A 20,029-nucleotide genomic window follows, 5' to 3' on the forward strand; every position below is an offset into this window, starting at 1 on the left:
TCCTTGGGCTGCTTACTTCTGTAAACACATTTTGACTACAAAGGGAATATTTCATAGTATTTTTTAAATAAGTACAATCTTCTATCAGATACCGGTTTTATTTTTTCATGTTTCTTAACTTTTTTTTTTTTTAGATTATCTAGAAGCCAACAGACCAGTTTAAACTCTATATACTTAAATGATTTTATTTAATTTGAATAGTTCTTAATAGTTTATTGATTTTTAATTTAATGAAATTGTCCAGATAACTCTCTGCCCCTTTAAAAAACTCTTCTCCTATCTGAGTAATAATACTATTTTGCCTTTAAAACATATAATTCAGTTATTTGCTTAAAATTATTCCAATTTCAGATTTGGGCTCTTTGATTCACACAAAATTACTAGAGCAAAGCCTCCTCTCTTGCTAACAAAGGCACAGTGGCATGTTGTTAAGAAAAGGAAGACTAGGAAAAATGCGGGCCCTTTTTTTGCCTCAGTCTTCATCACTGAGTGCTCCGGCCACACTGGTTGCAGAGGGTAAGGCAGGGGCTGGGAGAATGACAACATTGCACTGTAGGAGAAGATCAGACTAGGGAACATCTAAGAAACCTGAAGGTGTACAAGTTGATGGGACCTGATGAGAAACATCGGTGGGTCATGAGGGAACTGGAAGATGAAGTTTCTAAGCCACTATCCACCATACTTGAGAAGTTGTGACAGTTTGGTGAAGTTCCCATTGACTGGAAAAGGGGGAACATCTCATTAAGATGTGCCTTCTCTCATCTTGAGGTAATGAGGAACAGATTCTTTTCTAGAAACCCAGTGGATTTTTCTCTTTTCTAGAAACCTCCTGCAACTCTGATATCAGCTGAAGGAGATTATTCTGAGGAAAAATCCAATCTTCAAATAACACAGCGAATGTGAGCCAGCCATGTATCTTTCTCTGCAGTAATTGCTATGAGGAATGACTCTGCAGGTCATCCTGTCTTTGTTGTTGTGGCTGGTTGGTTGGTTTTAGTTTGTTTTGGAGGGTACATTTAAAATGTAGTACATGGTGATAAATTATCTATGACCTGTTCATGTAGCTCTCAAAGATGGCATAGGAGGACTTTGGACAGAGTGGGGACACACAAAGAGATACAGGATACAGATACGAAGGGCATGCTCCTTCAAAGCATTAACCATAAGCTGTGTTCACAACAGAACACAATTCCCAACTCAAGATGTACATCTATCACAAGGAGAGCTACAGACACTGATCATTACTGTAAAAGCAAGGAGGAGACCCTGCAGGTAAGTTTATTATGAGGCATAGTAAATACCTGTTTTGCTGTATGTCCCAGTAGGGACAACCTAGGTGAAAGGCAACAGTGTCACAAAACTGTCAGCCAAAAGGCAAAGCTTAGTAGCACAAGGTACTGCTCCAGTGAATTAAGAAGGGTGAGCGATATTACAATAAGCTTCCGGACTTTGTCTGGATCATAGAAGAGTGAAAGTGTCATAAAACATGATCTATGGTGTTTCCCTATGGCATGACAAAACATAGCACCTGGAATTTATGGTGATCTAGGATACAGGATTTTTTAATTTTGTTTTTCTATGCTTTTTTTCTTTTCAATAATTAGAGTATTGCCATTTCCCTTTGTCTTTTAAAGTCATATCTGGCAAGCTACTGACAGACTAAGGAGATTCTTCTAGCTAGAGGACTCCTCATATCTTCCTCTCTCCTCTTGCCCTTCCATTCCCCTTCATACATCAGTTTAAAACTACTTAGTGCTATGGTAAATTTTTTTTGGTATTAGTGTCTAGCCCTAACCTGCTTCAGACCAGTTCAAGGGATTTCTAAAACAACAAACATCACACAACAGTGTTGCTGCACTATGGCTACATACTGTACAGCCAACAAACCATACAAGCAGTGGAGTCTGTGTGTATGACTTAACAACTCAGCCACTGTGCTCCTCTCTGTTCAGCATCCTGATTAGTGATAGTGGCCTGAACTGGAGTTGTAATCAGGAGTTTTGATCTGAATCAGGCCATTACCAGAAGTGCCAAACTAAGCACATTGAAGAACAGAGCTCTCTATTATCCAGGGGTGCAGTAAAAGTAGAAGCTTTCTCACAGTAATTTACTTGTGTATCTCATTGTCTGTTCATGGAAGTTTAAAATTATAAACTTAACCATTAGATGTATCTAAAACAACAACTGAGAAGTTATTTAAATGAAAAGTAAAGAAAACTCAGGGCCACAAACACCATTCTTCTGAAGAGAACAATAATATCTGACACAGTCCAGAACTCCATTTTAAATTTTATATTCTTGACTGCAGTGGCATTACAGAAAATATTATGCACACAAACACATTAGAAACCTCATGAATATTACTAAAATCTTAGAGTACACCTGTGGGAAGGGTATTATTTTGCTTACTGAAAAAGATACTGTATGTAGAGAAGCTGAGGCATAAAAGAATTAAGCAAGTTGATCAAGTTTACAAAGCAAATCCTTTGCAAAAAAAGAACAAACCTAATCTCACAGTTTTCAGTCTGTGTCTTTCCCCTAAAATCATTATTCTTCCCCTTCCAGTTGTGATTTAGCAGTGTAGTAGCAACACAGTAGTTGTTTAATTCTCTCACCCCTGATACAGACTGTATTTATACATTAAATGTATTTTTGCAAACGGGAAAGTTTTATTAACACTTGGAATTGTGGAAATGAACAAAACCAGAGTAGCTTACCCAAATCCAGAAAACAAGCGACAGAAGAGGAAGAAGCCATAGCCCTGGACAAATGATGAAAGGAAGGCAAAGAATCCATTGACAGACATACATATCAGCAGTGACTGTCTCCTTCCCACCTTGTCTGCCAAGCCTCCCCAGAAGAATGCCCCCACCATCATCCCGAGGTACACTATGCTACCTGTAATACACAAAAAAAAGATATTGTTTTGTGAGCATCATAACTTGACCACAATTGATGACACCAAAACCAGTTAATCTTCTATATTTATGAAAAAAATAGTATACAAATTATTTTATCCTTTCTCACTGCATAGAAATTATATGCATAGCTTTGCAAATGTATGTAGGGAGAACAGATTTCCTACCATGTCTTTGTCATTTGTTACCAGACACACTGATGTTCAATATAAATATTAAACCAGGTGCCTCTACCTAAAACAATAAAAATGTATGCAAATAAGTCTGAATAGAAGGAAAAAGTGCCACTATTTACTCAGTAATAAACTGCATTTATGTTAAATATTGCAAAAAATTATAGCTTCCCCTACCAAAATAATTTTCCTGAACACTTCCAGAAAATAAGCAGTCTTATAGGAGATTAATCATTAGGAGTAATATGTCTAAATCTAAAGAAAGCTGATTATGAAACACACACTTTCCACTTGAGATCTATGGAACTGAAAACATCCAGCTTGATAGTCTTTTTCTCACTCCTTCTTCAGGGTATTACTTTATTTAAATGGCAATGTCCTTTATAAGCAAAAGCACTCTAATGTTCTTGATTCATTATTTTGGGTTTTTCTGTTGTGTTTTCCCCCCAAAGAAATTTGAACAAGTACATTACAGTTTAGCTATATATATTAAAATGACATATGTAAAAATAATTCTGAGATTTTTTTTTAACCATATGAAGTACTTTCTCACAGGAAGATAAGTTGAAATATTTAACATTTTGACCATTCACATTATAGCATATTGTCTCCTATAACGCTTCCATCAATGCTGCCTCCGTACAATCCTTAACATCCGTTGGTCAGATTATGTGACCAATACATCTGTACTAGAGCAAGCTGCTGTCACAAGTATTGAGGCCATGTTACTGAGAACACAGCTGCGATGTGCCGGGCACGTCTCTAGGATGAAGGACCACCACCTCCCTAAGATCTTGCTTTATGGTGAACTTGCCACCGGCTGCTGCATGAGAGGAGCCCCGAAGAAAAGATACAAGGACTCCCTGAAACAACATCTCAGCCTTGGCCATATTGATCACCATAACTGGTCTACTCTGGCCTCAAATTGGGAGGCCTGGAGACACACCATCTATAACGCAGCTGTCTCCTTTGAGAACACACGCAGGATCACTCTCGAGGAAAAAAGGCAACACAGAAAGAACCATGCCTTGCAGAATACACCATCTAAGGAGTCTTTCTGTTGTGCCTTTTGCAATCGGATATGTCTGTCACGTATTGGCCTCATAAGCCACCAGCGTGCCTGTAGCAAATGTGGATAGTGCCTTCCCAAATCTTCGTTCGCGAAGCCTAGCCATGAATGAAACATTATTTCCTTCTCAAGGACAAACTCCCAGTGGAACACTTGACAAAGATACACAACACATTGAGCAGGCTGTCAGAAGGAAAAAACAATTGCCAAATTTTCGATAGCACCATCAGATTTGTTTTATATATGTAATTCTTTTTTCATCTATTTTCTTACTGAAGTTCCCAGATTGGGTTTTATACACCTAGCATATTGCTACCATCTTATACATCTACTAGAGAGCAGACATTAACTATAAAGGTGCTGGAAGCACTTAAAATATTAGCAATCCTTGCTTTGTGTCTCTTTTTGATAAGTCTCAAGAATGGACAAATTCTCCAGCATCTCTGCTGAACTGTAATTGCTGTTGTCTAAAATTCTGGCCTTCCAAAAAATCAGCTCTGCCCTGAAGAAGGTGATTGGATGGGAAAGGAAGCTGAAATAAAACATTTAAATACCTGGACTTGGTTAAAGACTTATTAATGTAGAGGTCAATCATCAGTATTTCCATGCTTGGAATTCCAGATGATAACATCTGAAGTGCTGGCATCTGTGGAGCCTCATGTACCCCAAATTGTCACTGTTTCCCCTTGTGTTTTGTACAAGTAGTTTTCACTGCTCCTTCCTTATGAGACATAATTTAAAACTATTTGATAAAACACACATGTTAAATGTATATTAGCAAGATCATAGAATCATAGAATTGCTTAGGTTAAAAGGCTTCTCAAAGATCATCCAGTCTCAGTTCCTCTCCCATGGGTACAGACACCTTCCACTGGACCAGATTGTACAAAGCTCCATCTAACCTCAGCACAGGATAACAGATCCATTGCTGCTCATCACAAGAGAATTGCAAAAGCAGCAAACTCCTTAAGAACAACAGCTAAGTCTCTTTTCAAAATAACTTTTGTCAATGGACATTTTCTGGGTGTTGCTGGGTTCTCAGGCTTTCACCAAAGAATGCTGACGTGAATGTGGGTAAATCCAAAATCTGCAGAATTACTAAGATATGTCTGTTTACTTTTCTTTTAGCCCAGGAAGAACACAGATATTACAGTAATTTTTTTTGTTTTAGAGGCATTTAGGAGTAGACATTTATCAAGTAGCTCCTTGATTCTGATCAGAAATTTTTATTTCACTGGTTGAGATTTTCATGAGAATGCACACAGCTCATGCTTTACTAGTCCTAAAAAGAAAAAGACTGATGACTCAGGTAGCATATTCACTCAACTGCTTTAAGATCTCTCCTGAGGTCAAGGTTACTGTACCATGCTGCAGGTGGATCACTGCTTATTAGCAGTTTGCAAACTCCATCCCACAAGATCCTGTTGTCAACAGCAGTTCAAAGAACATTAAAAAAATATAGTTAAACAGCTGCATTGCCAGTAGACCAATTTCAAAAAAGCAAAGAAAATGGTTGATTTTTACTCTTTAAGTGAAATTCCTTATATTCTTTCATATATAAATATCATTGGGCTTTTCTAATCATCACTCTAATATAAGAAACAGAGAAAGCCAATGAAATATTTCTTTATATTGCGCTGGTTTAAAGGTAAATCAGCAGGGGAAAATGAACTCAACCAAAAAGAGAGATTATAAGTCAGAATAACAATTTAATAAAATAATACAAGAAGCACGATTATACAGACAAACAATTGGTTTTAACCCACAAAATCCAAATGTATAATCCAGCACCCTGGGGCGTGAACAGAGTGGTGTTTGTTGGGTCCCCTGAGTCCAAAGCAAAGAGAGAGGGGAAAAAACTTGTTGGTGAGAGTGCTGTTGCAGTCTGGTCAAAAGTGGTGGTTGCAGTCCAGTCAAGAGTGGTGGTCTGCAGTCTGTTTGAGAGTGGTGGTCTGCAGTCTTCCTCTGGATCCCACGAGTGGTTAAAAAAGTCCCAAGACTCCAAGATTATATATCCTCCAGTTCAGGCAGGAATGCCCAGTACCTCCTTCAGGGTGGGGGGTTCCACAATGGGGGTGAGGAGAAGAGCACCCTCCTATCTTGCAGGTCTCTTAACACCCAGTTTATAGCCTGAGGAGTCAGGCTCTATGTGCAGATGGTGTAACCGGTCTATTGATAACAGTTTCTGGGAAATGACATGGAAAGCTATACAATACACAGTTTTGGGTTACACTCATAACGATGAACTGGTCCCAGATGTTCTAACTAGTACAATACACATAACTTTGAAATATTTTTATGCAAATAATCTAAATTTTACCAAGTAATTTCTTTCCTTGCAACGCACAGAAATATCAAAACACTATGAATGATGAAAGAAAAAATGTTTCCAAGTCTTGAGAGTTTAAAAACATTAACCTTCCTTTTAGATGACAAATCCTTTGGTCATTTTACTGTGCTTTGGACTCTTACGTTGGTGGTAATTCTCCTAAAGAGCATTCAAAAGATGCTGCTAAAAATAATATTCTCATCCTGTCAATAAACTGCTATAAATAGGCTCCTCTCTGAGCTGCAGCATTAACTTATTCTTTCCCATTATATTAACTTTGAATTTTTTTCTAATTGCCTTGCAGGCCCTGCGCAATCCATCTCCCTGACCGAAGATCTGTATCTCTTCCATCCTGAACCTACTGTAGCTACCAATGTGCTTTTTCCTGCCCTTTTTCTTTTTCATATTTTCTGTCTTTCTTTATATAGAATATCACAGAATCATAAAATGGTTTGAGTTGGAAGGGACCATAAAGCTCATCTTGTTCCAACATCCCCATCCTAGGCACAGGCAACTTCCATAAGACCAGATTGCTCAGTCCCATCCAACCTGGCCTTGAACATTCCCAGGGATGGGGGATCCACAACCTCTCTGGTAAACCTCTTCCAGTGCCTCACTACACTCACAGTGAAGAATTTCTTCCTTATCTAAACCTGATGGCTTCTGAACCTTCTCCAAACTCTGGGCATCTCTTGTTGGCACTGGCATCAAACTGTTAGGAGCAGGATAGATTGAGGTTCCCCTCCCCTGTAAATTTTAGTTTAAACCCTCTCTGCAGCCTGTAAAGGAAGCCCCCTTTCAAATCATTCCTTAAGACCTTTTTCCCCTGCAGCAATATTCACATGAAGTCATAAAAGTGACAAACGCAAAGGAGAACTATGAACAGTTAAAACAGCTAAACAACCACATCATGGCTGGGCTTCAAGAATGAAGATTTGGGAAGGGCTCTACCCACGTTTGTTGCAAGCGCGTTGGTGGCTAAAAAGGCCAATACGAGATAGGCATGACCGGTTGTAAAAGACACAGCAGAAAGACTCCTTAGGTGGTATATTCTGCAAGGCACGATTCTTTCTGCGTTGCCTTTTCTCCTCAAGGGTGATCCTGCATGCTCTCTCAAAAGCATCAGCAGCGTTATAGATGGTGTGTCTCCAGACCTCCCGATTGGAGGTCAGAGTAGACCAGTTATGGTGATCAATATGGTCAAGGCTGAGATGTTGTTTCAGGGAGTCCTTGTATCTTCTCTTTGGGGCTTCTCTCTTGCAGCAGCCGGAGGCAAGTTCACCATAAAGCAAGATCTTAGGGAGGTAATGGCCCTTCATCCTTGAGACGTGCCCTGCCCAACGCAGCTGTGTTCTTAGCAACATGGCCTCAGTACTTGTGACTGCTGCTTGTTCTAGAACAGATGTATTGGTCACATAATCTGACCAGTGGATGTTTAGGATTGTGTGGAGACAGTGTTGATGGAAGCATTCTAGGAATCGCAGGTGGTGGCGGTAGATGACCCATGATTCAGATCCATATAAGAGAGTAGACAACACTATGGCTCTGTAAACACTGATCTTTGTACTTCTCTTCAGGTGTTTATTTTGCCAAACTCTTTTATGAAGCTTTCCAAAAGCACTCTATGCCTTTGTTAACCTGTTGTCTATCTCTCCATCAATCTTACCATCCAAGGAGATGAGGCTACCCAGGTAATAAAACTGCTGAACTGATTTGAGCTCTGATTCGCCAATGGTGATATGGAGATGAAGGAAGACTTCCTGAGGTGCTGGTTGATGGAGAACTTCTGTCTTCCTATAGCTGACTTCCAGCCCAGAGAAGCTCAGCAGTGTCTGCGAAGCAGGATGTTTAACACTGCAGAGCTGCTTCTGTGTGGGTAACAAGGGCAGCATAATCAGCATAGAGCAGCTCCCAGACAAGATAGTTTAAGGTCTTGGTGTGGGCCTTCAGTCGCCTTAGGTTGAATAGGCTTCCATCAGTACAGTATCAAATGTAGATACCATCCTGATTCTCGAGGTCTGCTGTGGCCTTTTGGAGCATCCTGCTGAAAAAGATTGTGAATAGGGTTGCTGCTAGAACGCAGCCTTGTTTCTAATAACACCATTAGTTATTAGAAAGGGCTCAGAAAGTGCATTGCCATATCTGACTTGGCCATGTTGATCCTCATGGAGTGAGATGATCATTTTAAGGAACTTGGGGGGACAACCTAAACCTTCCAAAGTTTACCATAGACCTTTTCTGCTCACAGTATCAAAAGCCTTGGTGAGGTCAACAAAGGTTACGTAGAGACCTTTGTTCTGTTCCCTACACTTCTCCTGCAGTTGTCTGAGAACAAATACCATGTCTGTAGTGCTCCTGTTGGCTCTGAAACCACACTGGCTTTCAGACAGAATTCCTTCTGCTATAGCGGGTATTAGTCTGTTCAAGAGTATTCTTGCCAGGATTTTGCCAGCAGTGGAGAGCAGAGTAATAGCACGGTAATTTGAGCAGTCTGATTTAATACCTTTCTTCTTGTACAAAGTGATGATGACTGCATCACAAAGGTCTGATGGTAGTTTGCCTAGTTCCCAACAGCGCACCACAAACTCATGAAATTTAGCATGGAGTGCAGGGCCCCCATGTTTCCAGACTTCGAGTGGAATTCTATCAACCCCAGCTGCCTTGCCAATTTTCACCTGCTGTATGACCTTGAGGGTTTCTCCTAAAGTGGAGGCAGCATCCAATTCGTATTTCACCGGTTGTTGTGTGATGGACTGAATTGCTGAGTCCTGGACCACACGGTTGGTACTGAAAAGAGTCTGAAAGTGTTCAAACCATTGATTCAGAATGGAGGTTTTATCTGTTAGAAGCCTTTGACCATCAGCGCTGAGGGCTTTGGACTTGGTATGTAGGCCCATATGCTGTTTTCAGGGCCTCATAGAATCCTTTGGGATCACCTGTATCTGCACATAATTGAGTTTTTTCAGCCAGATCGATCCACCACTTGTTCTGGATGTCACGGAGTTTCTGTTGTAGCTTGCAGCATAAAAGACAAAAGGCTGCTTTTCTTATGTGACAGGATGGCAGTGCAAGGTGTGCTTGGTGGGCAGTTCTCTTCTTCCTCAACAATTCCTGGATCTCTTGATTGTTTTCATCAAACCAGTCCTTGTTCTTCTTGAGGGAGAACCCTAAGGATTCTTCAGAGGATTGCAGGATGCTGTTTTTAATATGGTGCCAAATTGTTTCAGGAGAGGAATCTGCAGAATTTGTGGAATGGTTTTCGAGCCTAGTTTGAAGGTTTGTCTGGAATCTGTCTCTTACTGTGAGTGATTGCAGATCGTTAACTTGGAGTCTTCTCCTTGGGATACTGTCTCTTCTAGGTTTGAATTTGAGACTGAAGTTGAGTTTACAGCTCACAAGACGATGGTCTGTTTGGCATTCTCTGCTGGGCATCGCACAGGTATGGTGGACATCGTGGACATCTCTCTGTCACACCAAGACATAACCAATGATGTGCCAGTGCTTAGATCTAGGGTGCATCCAGGTTGTCTTCAGACTATTTTTCTGCTGGAAGATAGTATTAGTGATGGGGAGCTGTTGCTCCGCACAGAATTCTAGCAGAAGTCGACCATTATCGTTGCAGTTTCCAACACCATGTTTGCCTAATATTCCTCTCCATGCTCCAAAATTCTTACCTACTCTGGTGTTGAAATCACTAAGGATAATGATCTTATCATCTGCAGGCACCTTTTGGGTAAGGCGGTGCAGGTCAGCATAAAATTTTTCTTTTTCAGCAGGGTTGGCTTGGAGAGCTGGGGTATATATGCTAAAGACGACAACGTGTTGGTTGTTGTGCAGTGGAAGGCATAGGGAGATAATGCGGTGAGAGTGACCTGTCGGCATATTTTTGAGTTTAGGAACAAAAGAGTTTTTTTTCATGAAACCAAACATCTCCTGAGAGATGTTTTTCAGTTCTGGGCTTACCTGACCAAAAGAGTATGTAACCGGCACCATGTTCTCTGAGGCTGCCTTCCTTGTGAAGGCGAACTTCACTGAGAGCAGCTATGTCGATGCTGAGATGAGCCAGCTCATGGGCAATTAGGGCAGAAGGACGCTCAGGACGTCCGCTATCCACAGAATCAAGCATGGTTCTGATATTCCAACATACTAGAGTTAATTTAGGTACACCTTTGGAGGCAGGTGTATGCGTTTGTCTTTTGATCTTTGTGCGACCGCACTGGAAGAAGATGCCCGTTGGTCTGTGGTTAACCAACCGGGTGAAGGTGGAGATGAGCTTTGTTTAGGCCACCTTTTCTAGGCCCTTCTCTTACATGGATTGCCTTACAGGGCTAAGTGAGCTCCATCTGCCCAGGTTTGGGATGAGAGTTGTCCTTCTCCTAGGATGACTGCCAGAAGGCTAACGAGCTCATCCTGCCCAAGAATGTATTAAATCTGGTCCTACGTTTTTGACCTGTCTGGCATGGGCGACCCTACCAAAGGCATGTACCATCGCCAGCGTAGCTCGCAACGACATAGGGGTACACAGGCTATGTTCCTATTAGAATGATTTGGATACATCTTTCATTTCCTACTTTACTATCACCTATCTCAAGGAGATACCCAGGAACAACCCTTTGTCCTGTCCACCTTTTCAGGATGTAACAGAGCAAAGCAAATATATCAGAACATGCTGAACCTGGGCAGTAGCTGCAGGTAAACCAAAAACAGACAGACAAACAAACAAACAAAGTAACCGTTCTGGCCTCCATACCCATCCAAGGCTGGGGTACCTTTCAAGGCCCCAGCCTGGCTGGGACCCCTATCACTCTAAAAGAACCCACTACCCATCCTGACCTTATCCGCTGTGTTACCACATATCTTTGGGCGCACTGCTCACCTGCAACATTTCATACAGATTGTCCTGCTCTCCCTCCTGCCAGTCGGAGGACCCCCTTGGCCCGTTCAATACCCTTCCCCTCTCCTTCCCCCCCCTCCCCCAAACCTGGAGCAGCAAACCTCTGTGTGCTCCGAAGCTCCCCCCTCCTCTTCCACGGGGGTGTAGTACCCGCTGGTAAGGCTCCCCCTCTCTCTCTCCTTTCTCCCGTCATGGCCGCGCCCAGGGGCCGTACTGTGCCCAGGGCTCCGCGTGTGCGGCGCGGGGCTTCCGGGCAAGCCCGGGGCTCCGCGGGTGCGGTGCGGGGCTTCCAGCCTGAACAACCATACAACAAATGCAAATAACCAATGAGATCAGATTATTGCTTTATTATCATTAAATTATCATAAGCTAGTCCTTTCCAACCTTTGCGGCTCTTGTTTATTATGTTTTCCACTGGTCAGAACATAAATCTCTTGAGAATAACACTAAATTTTTTGAACACCTTTCATAAATCACATATTATATTTTGCATAAATTCACATATATAAAAATTAAATACCCTGTTGTTTGTCAGACCTTGCTCCCTTTTCTTTTTGTCTTTAAACACCGATCACAAAAAAAATTTATTGTATGAGTGTAAGTACATGTATATAGATTTCCACCTAACGTGTCATCCTTAGGGTAGTACTCCTTTTCTGAGCAGCTACTACTGAACACAAGACTAGCTGCTTTTCTCTTTTCTTTTTGGTACAGCACACTTGTGCCTCTAAAGAAATTAGCTAATTCAGCACAAGAGACACACTGATTTGACATCCAGCCTGATGTTAGAACATACTCTTAAAAATTAAAATTTATTTCAAAATACAAAGACTTCTAATGATATCTGTAACATATGTCTTTGATTTGTTCCACAAGGTAATGTGTAATCTAAAACTGATGGAAAAGCACTGAGAATGGAAGAGCACTGCAAATGGCAGCTGAAAAGAAACTTATGCCATGTTAAGATATTCTCTTCTATCGTTCTTTTGCAAGGTTTTAACCTGTCTTTTCTCTCCACAGTAGAAATTCTACATACTTCACCAATTTTGCCCCACTGTACACATGTACAAAATGTATGCTTGCATCCTCTTCAGATGAGGGAATGTGAGTCTGGAATTGTTTTCCACTATGCACACACTTAGGCTAGCTACTAGGTGGTTGAGTATTTTTTAAATGGATGTGCACACAGCATCTTTCAGACTGCTAGCAGCAGCTTAGCCTTACAAAGCAGCTGACCAAGAAGTCATTAAGTATTAAAATGCTAGTTATGGACAATCTAAACAATAACATAACAATAAATCCATGATCAGTCACTGAGGTTCAGTTAAGCAGTGTAATTCATAGCCTGGTATCTAAATGATAGACATAACCTTCTAAGAAATTAGTTTGTAAGTATACTTCACCAGGAAAAAATACTGCAATGAAACTAAAGTCAGGCTTCCTTGCAACAGAGAGACTCAGAGGTTGTGGAATTCACTGGTTGTTTTTTGGTATTAACGTAAGTAGCATGAAGTGGTTTTTTACTTGCTGTGTTGTTCAGGTCATTTGTCTGAATGAGAAATGTATTTCATACAGCTGAAAAGAGTAATCTCATTACAAAAAATACTTTAAAAATAAGATTAAAATACTGCTTATATTTTGGAAAACATTATTATAAACGTGGTCCTAAGCCAGCTCCGTGAGGAGAAAAACACCTTTCATAAGAATTATATTGTAATCAGTGTTTTATTTACTTGTATTAGGATCTTCCCATACGCTATTGTTTAGAATATAACAATCCATCGTGAAGGACTCCAACGCTTATAAGTAGCATAATGAACATAAGAATAAGAATATCCAGATTTGTCTTTATTTTAACTCTGATAAACCGTATATTTGGACTGTAAAGATGACAATCTTTCAGACCTATACTTAATTATAATCCATTAATAGTTTCTTTGATCAGAAAAGACTTTGAAAATAATCGCAACCCATGCAGCAACTGTTGAACATAACCTCCAATTAACTGTTTGTAACAGAAGGTAATTAAAGCAAATACTTTTCCATTAAGACAACGAATATAAGAAAGCTATAATAGCTCTAGAATTGACAGAAGGACTCAAATTTTTATACAGATCCTGTCATTAGATGTCTTTAAAACCATCTATATATTCAGCATATTAGATCTCCACTTCTTATTTGTTATATTATGCTATTCATCTCCTCAGATGTACCACCAATGTGATATTTGTACATAAAGAACTGTCACAATCTAATATTCCTCTGTAATAACTATTTCTTCATTTCTCTAAATGGTGCTTGTAGCAGTGGAACAGCAAGCTCTATATTTACGCAATGGCAAATTTTTAAGGTGTAGATCTAAGTGGTTAAAGCAAAATACCAGTTGTTCAGCCATCTGAAAAAGTTGATAAGTACTGTTTCCCAACAAATGTGCGTGACAGCCACCATATTAACTGAAATTAAAATTGTACGTGAGTCTTTGCAAGTTCAAGCCTTCTCAAGCCATGAATTTCCTTTATCTAAATACTAGCTGTTTCGTACAGCAATCATTTTGTGTCTTAACTTCAGATGTTAAATGACTCTTTTTGCCTAATTATATGCAATGTATGCAAATCCCCAAATGCCACAGCATATCAGGCTCTTTTTCTATTACTACTCTTCAGACTAATCCATTCTTCCCACTTTCACCTTCAGGACAGCTGCAGACAGGCTTCAGTATGAAATTTCATACTCTTTAGCACAGATACCTAATCACGCACTTGTTTTGAAACTTTTTGCTCTTTGGTTTAATATATATTTACAAACAGTCAAGTTCTACTTGAATTATTAGAATTATTTTTAGAAAACACAGTAATAGGATTTATCTGTTTAAATACCTGAAAGATATTCAATTTAAAATGAATGCTGAAGTACTTCAGTCTCAATATAAAAGTTTGCACAATGTCTATCACACTGTAGTGATTCTTGAGTCTTGCAGTGTAACTTCCACCTGAGTAACCTGTATGCTTAGTTCTCTAATAGTAAGAATTCCAAAGTGACAAGCCTCCACATGACAGTTCATTTCTCTTTTGCAAAGTTTTTTAGCTGCTCAGTGCACAAGACATTCTGGATATCCTTCACAGTCAGTAAAAAATGACAACATTATCTCTGTAATAACTAGAGAAAGGTATGAATTCACACAAAGGAAAATACCACATTCCAATGAGATCAGTGGAAAAATAAAGACAATCTCATCTCCTCTTCTGAAACATGCTGAGCAATACTAAAACATTAGCATTTTCATGAAGTCAAGAAAACAAAACATATCATTTCAATTCAAAACAAATATTTAAAAATATTTATTCATTACAGAATTTATATAATTCTGGGTTTTTAGTATTTACGTAAGAAAACAAATCAGGGATATTCTCTGATGTAAATGCTATAAAAAATACATGTTGTACAATTCATAGCTCACATCAATCAATTTTAACTAATACAAGAAATAGCCCCTCTGCTCCATCAACAGGAAAAAAACCCCAAACAAACAAGAAACACCCCCATCAAACCCAAGTACCAATTTCAAACATGCCTACAAAACATCAGATGACATTCATTCTAGGTCAGATACCAACCTAGAAGCTCCACAAAAATAAAAATCAAGTTAACTCTATCTGGTGTTCAAACAAAATGATCCTGTTCTCAACAATACTCTTGAACTACAATAGAAGAACATGAAAATCAGGAAGATGGAACTTAAAGCAAAGCTGAGCAAAAGTAATATTCAGTTGGCCAGCACAGACAGGAAAAAAAAGGAGCAAGTAACTCAAGAGTTCGTCATTCAAACCTATTTACAATCTTTAAGTTAATGAGAAAAACATTATCTGGAGCACAAGCAACTCAAACAATACAGGTCTGTAATACTTAGACAGGTATAACTTGATGACTGATTTAGTAAAAGAAAAATTGTTGTGAGGTAGCCAAGTACCATACTTCTAAAGAGAAGTCTCACAAATACAAAACAAATACAGAGCCTTAAAAAGTACAACACATTCAATGGAAATTAAAAAGAATACAAAACTGGGGGCTTATTCCATATTTTTTCCTTTTCAAAAGAATCAAGTCCAAATTTTCCAGAGAACCTAACTCAAAAAGGGAACTAGATGTTGAAGTCAGTATAGAGCCTTGAAGATAGTGGGAAAGAAACTGAAAGTAAGTGAATGGGTCTTCTGGCATATTTAGAAAGTAGAAAACACCTAAAGCAAGACAAAATTAGGCTATATAAAATTTTAGGCCACCAAAATTTTAGACCAACAAATACCTATAATTTATTTGCTTTGATTTAACATTGAGACTAAAGTAAAAATGGTCTCATGGCATGGCTACCCAAACTCATCACCTCACTGTGCTCTTCTAAAGGTCAAAGACAAACCAAGAAATTTTTTTTTCTTGGAAGGAAAGAAGAATTCAGACCAGTTCTGTCTTCTCCATGAAATAAAGAAAAAAGCCAAAAAAAAATACTTATTCTTTTTTTTTCACAGAAAAACACATAGTTGCATATAGTTCCAAATCAGGAATCTATTGCAGTGAGTCCACACTGAGGGAAATTCCAGAGAGGAAAACTTATGGCTGGAAAGGTTTGATCAAAGCTTTTCCAGTGCTAAAGAGAAATACTGTCCACAGGACTGACAATGGGTCACACAACAATCATTCACACAAATTTCATTCAAGTATTAGTTATATTTTTTTTTGTTTCCTCTGGCATGCTTGTATTAAAATTTATGTGCCTCATATGCCTAATTTCAATTTGCTTCCTGTACCTCAGTTGTGAGATTTACAACCTGAGGTGTTTGTGGTGTAAGGCTCAATTTAACTCCAGCAGGAAAAAAATTGGCATTTTGCCACCATGTTTCCTCTCTTTGGGCTAATGAGACTAATTCTGCTTTATATATTTAGTGCAGAACAACTCCAGACCTTTATATTATCTGTTAATTTTGAAAAACATAATATTTTCTAGCTCTCAGTTTCCATATGCTGTTAACTCTCCTTACATTTCCAGTGGCATTCACCTTACAATATATCTAAAATTTACACAAGCAGATGTGCTGATTTCAGAATATCATTCATTGGTAACATACATTTTTTAGATACTATTTTAACTGAAACACTGTAATAACAAAAGGAATAACTGCTTCTGCTTATCCTTATATCCTAATCAGATAAATTAATAAATTAATAGAAAAAGCTCAGTAGCTGCAGCGATTGTGACAGGTAATAGATTACTTGCTAGGATGAAGAATTTTCTTCACAGCTGTATTTTCTGATAAGGCAGCAGTACATTGTCATCATCACTTCTGCTTTAAAAATGTTATCATGTCAATAACTAGTCTTTTAAAAAAGTGTCATCTACTACCAGATGCTAGCATCATTTTTATTTATTCCAAAACAGAACAAAAAAAATTATCAGATTTATTCCATTTCTTCACTGGAATAATTTACAGATGGAATTCTAATAGTAATTATTTCAGCAGATAGCAGCACTCTGCTATTTCATACAGCTATTGCTTGGTTAGATAAATCCACAATGCATTATAGAGAAAAAAACTAAAACACTGTTTCCATGATAATCGCAACAGAAATAATCAATCAGCATTCAAATTTAATAGCATGGAACTGTAAAAACTAGACAATTTTTGGTATTTTTCTTCCCATACAAACAATAGTTTACAAGATGGTAGTTACATATACACAATATTGAGAGCACAGATATTAACATATACTCAGGTAATCCCAGGTGATGACATGAAGCTGTTGACAGATTCCCTAAGTGTTACCACTGAAGACACTATTTTCACACTCTTTTCCTTTGATCCAACAATCCCCTCTGGCATCAGCAAGAAAATCCCAACAGGCAAGCTTTGGATAAAACACACCTAGTTAAGCTGTCCTAACCCCCCTAATTCCTATTTTATCCCATTGCAACTGCAGAGGTTCCTCTGGATTTTTCTGCTCCCAGATTTAGATGCTAAATTCAATGAACACTTTGTTCATCTCTGAATTGACCCTGTCATGGCAGAAATTGCTGCGACTCTGCAATTTGAAATGCACTTCCATGGCAATCCTGAGAATCAGAATGATTATAAATGCTGCATATGATTGAACAGTGCAAAGCACTGGGCAATGAGCTAGGATTAATTAAATTTCAAAGCCTAAAAATATATTTCACTAAAGCTTTAAAATGCCCATGCAGTCATCTACATTAATCATCTCATTACACATCAAAACTGTTCATTTTGGCCATGTTTTATTGCCTGAATGTTAATTTCTTATTCAATTAGTCCTGCTTCTGACTCTAAACAGGGCCCAGCCCATGAATATCACTAACTTTTAATTAATGTTGAATTTAAACAAAAATCCCAACATACACAGATTTAAATTTATAAGAGATGCCTCCAACTCAGCAAATCAAAGCACTTAATACTAAGATCTAATCAATAAAACTATGCTTCTAGTGAGGGTTTCTATTCAATATTAAAGCTAACAGTTGACTATTTCTTCAGTGTTTAATCAGCCATTAACTCTCTTTTGTGTAACTATATTCCAATACCGTTTAAACTTCTTTGCTTGTAAATGGGAAGAAATAGGTTCTTTTTATTTTGTTTCATCCATACAATGGCTGTTACTACCACTATTCCAGTGAAGTGAAAGGGTAGGGGAAGAGAAATTATACTAAAAAAAACCCAAATCAGAACAAAACCATACAAAAATAAAAGAAACAAAATCAAAACCAAACCAAAACTCTTGCTTTCAGAAAGAGACACTGAACTAGGCCTAATTTATTTAGGAACTGGTTACAAAAATTGATAAGGATCTGAAAGTCACATATCTCCCAACGCACCTGACAAGATACCTAGTTTACCTCACCTATTACACAGCTGCATGCAGGTGAAAAATGAAACTTCCATTGCTACTGATCCCATGTTTCTGCTTTCCCATTTAGAGTCAGTGAAACAGACAGAACAATCCAATGTCAAAATTAAGAATAACAGATCAGAATAATCTTCTGTGTGGTGCCAATACACCTGCAGGTGCTGGTGAAGCTAAACAGGTTTTTTAATTATGTATTTACAATAGTACCAAGAGGCGCTGTTATAATGTCTAGATGGAAACCTGCTTAGATGACTACATATATCGATTTATGATATCCATTTAACAAGAATTGCTAGTGTCAACTTCAGAACCAACCTTGAAAATTGCCCTGAACTCTAGCGGATTAGGAAAATATTTGTACTCTGTGAAAATGAGCGGGTCTGACAAATGCCAGACAAAAGCAATACACACCACAACAGAATTACACATCACATAGGTTATATTCACCCATACTCCCTCAAATTCATATGAGACTCTCCACTGCTAACCAGTATAAAGCAAACAATTTTAGTCCAGATAAAATGACATAAAGAAATTTGCAAATGGACCACCTTCACTTATTGTTGAGAATTCAGATCTTTTTTAATACTATGGATGTACAGCCACTGTCACTTTACACAACTTGCTTGATTTTTCTACATTACAGTACTCTCCCAACTTTCTACAATCCTCTCAAGAAGTCAAAACATCAGTCTATCTGTTAAACAGGTTTCTGTGAGTCTTCAAAAATACTTTGACCATTACGTATTTATCGTGAGAAAAGCTTACTTGTTAAGAAATGCTAGAATAACTTAATATAAGTAATGTGTCATCAAAACCACTAGGTTTTGTTTCCATTAGCTGGAACAAAGACTGATAGATGCTGGGTAAATGTGCCATAGGTTTATCAGAGCCAGTGAACAACATTTTCCAGTTAGCAGTAAGGAAGTGCACATCTAGCAGTAAATAAGTGGAGTAACTAGTAAGTAGAGTTGGTCTGGGGGTAATATCTGAGATTCTTTAATGAAAAAAAAAAAAATGACCAGAACTCCCCTAAGTCACCCATAATTCTGCTCACATAATAAATCTGTGAGTAACTCCTCCCAGGCTGCTGTCAGGTTCTTCTGTAGCATGTCAAACTACAAAAACTTGCACTTATATTTTTCCCTCATATCAAGCCCTCCCATTCTCTATAGGGCTGACAAAGCACTGAAAAATGGATAGGAATAAATGAAAAAAAAAAAAGGACTCTATTATGAATGTCAGTAAATAACAGTATCCTGGACAAACTGTTAACCATCATTATAGCTGCTACTAAACAAGTTTTGCATGAAGAATTTAAAAAAATTACATATGTTGCATTCATGTATTTATTCTATCAGTAACTCTGTATTACTGAGCACCGCCCGTCTCCCGCCCCGCCTCCCCGCCGGGACGACGCGCCCGCGATTCCTCTCTTCTCCGCACCCGCCCGACACCCTGGGCGCTGCGGGCAAGAAACAGGAAGAAATTTATTCCGCGGTGATGAAGAGCCATTAAACTATGCTTGCTATATGTCTTAATGTAGTTCATTAACACTTTCTTTGTGAAAACATTTCTTCTTCTTGACAAGGAACTTATGCATTGTATCGTTTCATGGCTCAGTATTTTATGCAAGATACAAAATTCAGAGCTACAAGTGCACAGGAAATGCAAAAGCTTGCAGATTATAACTAAACTGTGCTGCAGAACTAACCAAACAGAGACTTGGAAAAGAGT

At 38.6% G+C, this 20,029-nt stretch overlaps 1 protein-coding gene across 1 annotated transcript in view; it reads right to left on the bottom strand.

The window, feature by feature from the left end:
* Positions 1–20,029, bottom strand: part of SV2C (synaptic vesicle glycoprotein 2C) — a 115,243-nt gene that overhangs the window by 60,442 nt on the left and 34,772 nt on the right. The window contains exon 3 of the mRNA XM_027634937.1: positions 2,718–2,898. Coding sequence (XP_027490738.1) covers positions 2,718–2,898 — 181 coding nt within the window. The remainder of the gene's footprint in view (positions 1–2,717; positions 2,899–20,029) is intronic.

Source organism: Corapipo altera, unplaced genomic scaffold (assembly GCF_003945725.1).
Source record: "Corapipo altera isolate COAL_440 unplaced genomic scaffold, ASM394572v1 61411, whole genome shotgun sequence".
Lineage (NCBI taxonomy): Eukaryota > Metazoa > Chordata > Aves > Passeriformes > Pipridae > Corapipo > Corapipo altera.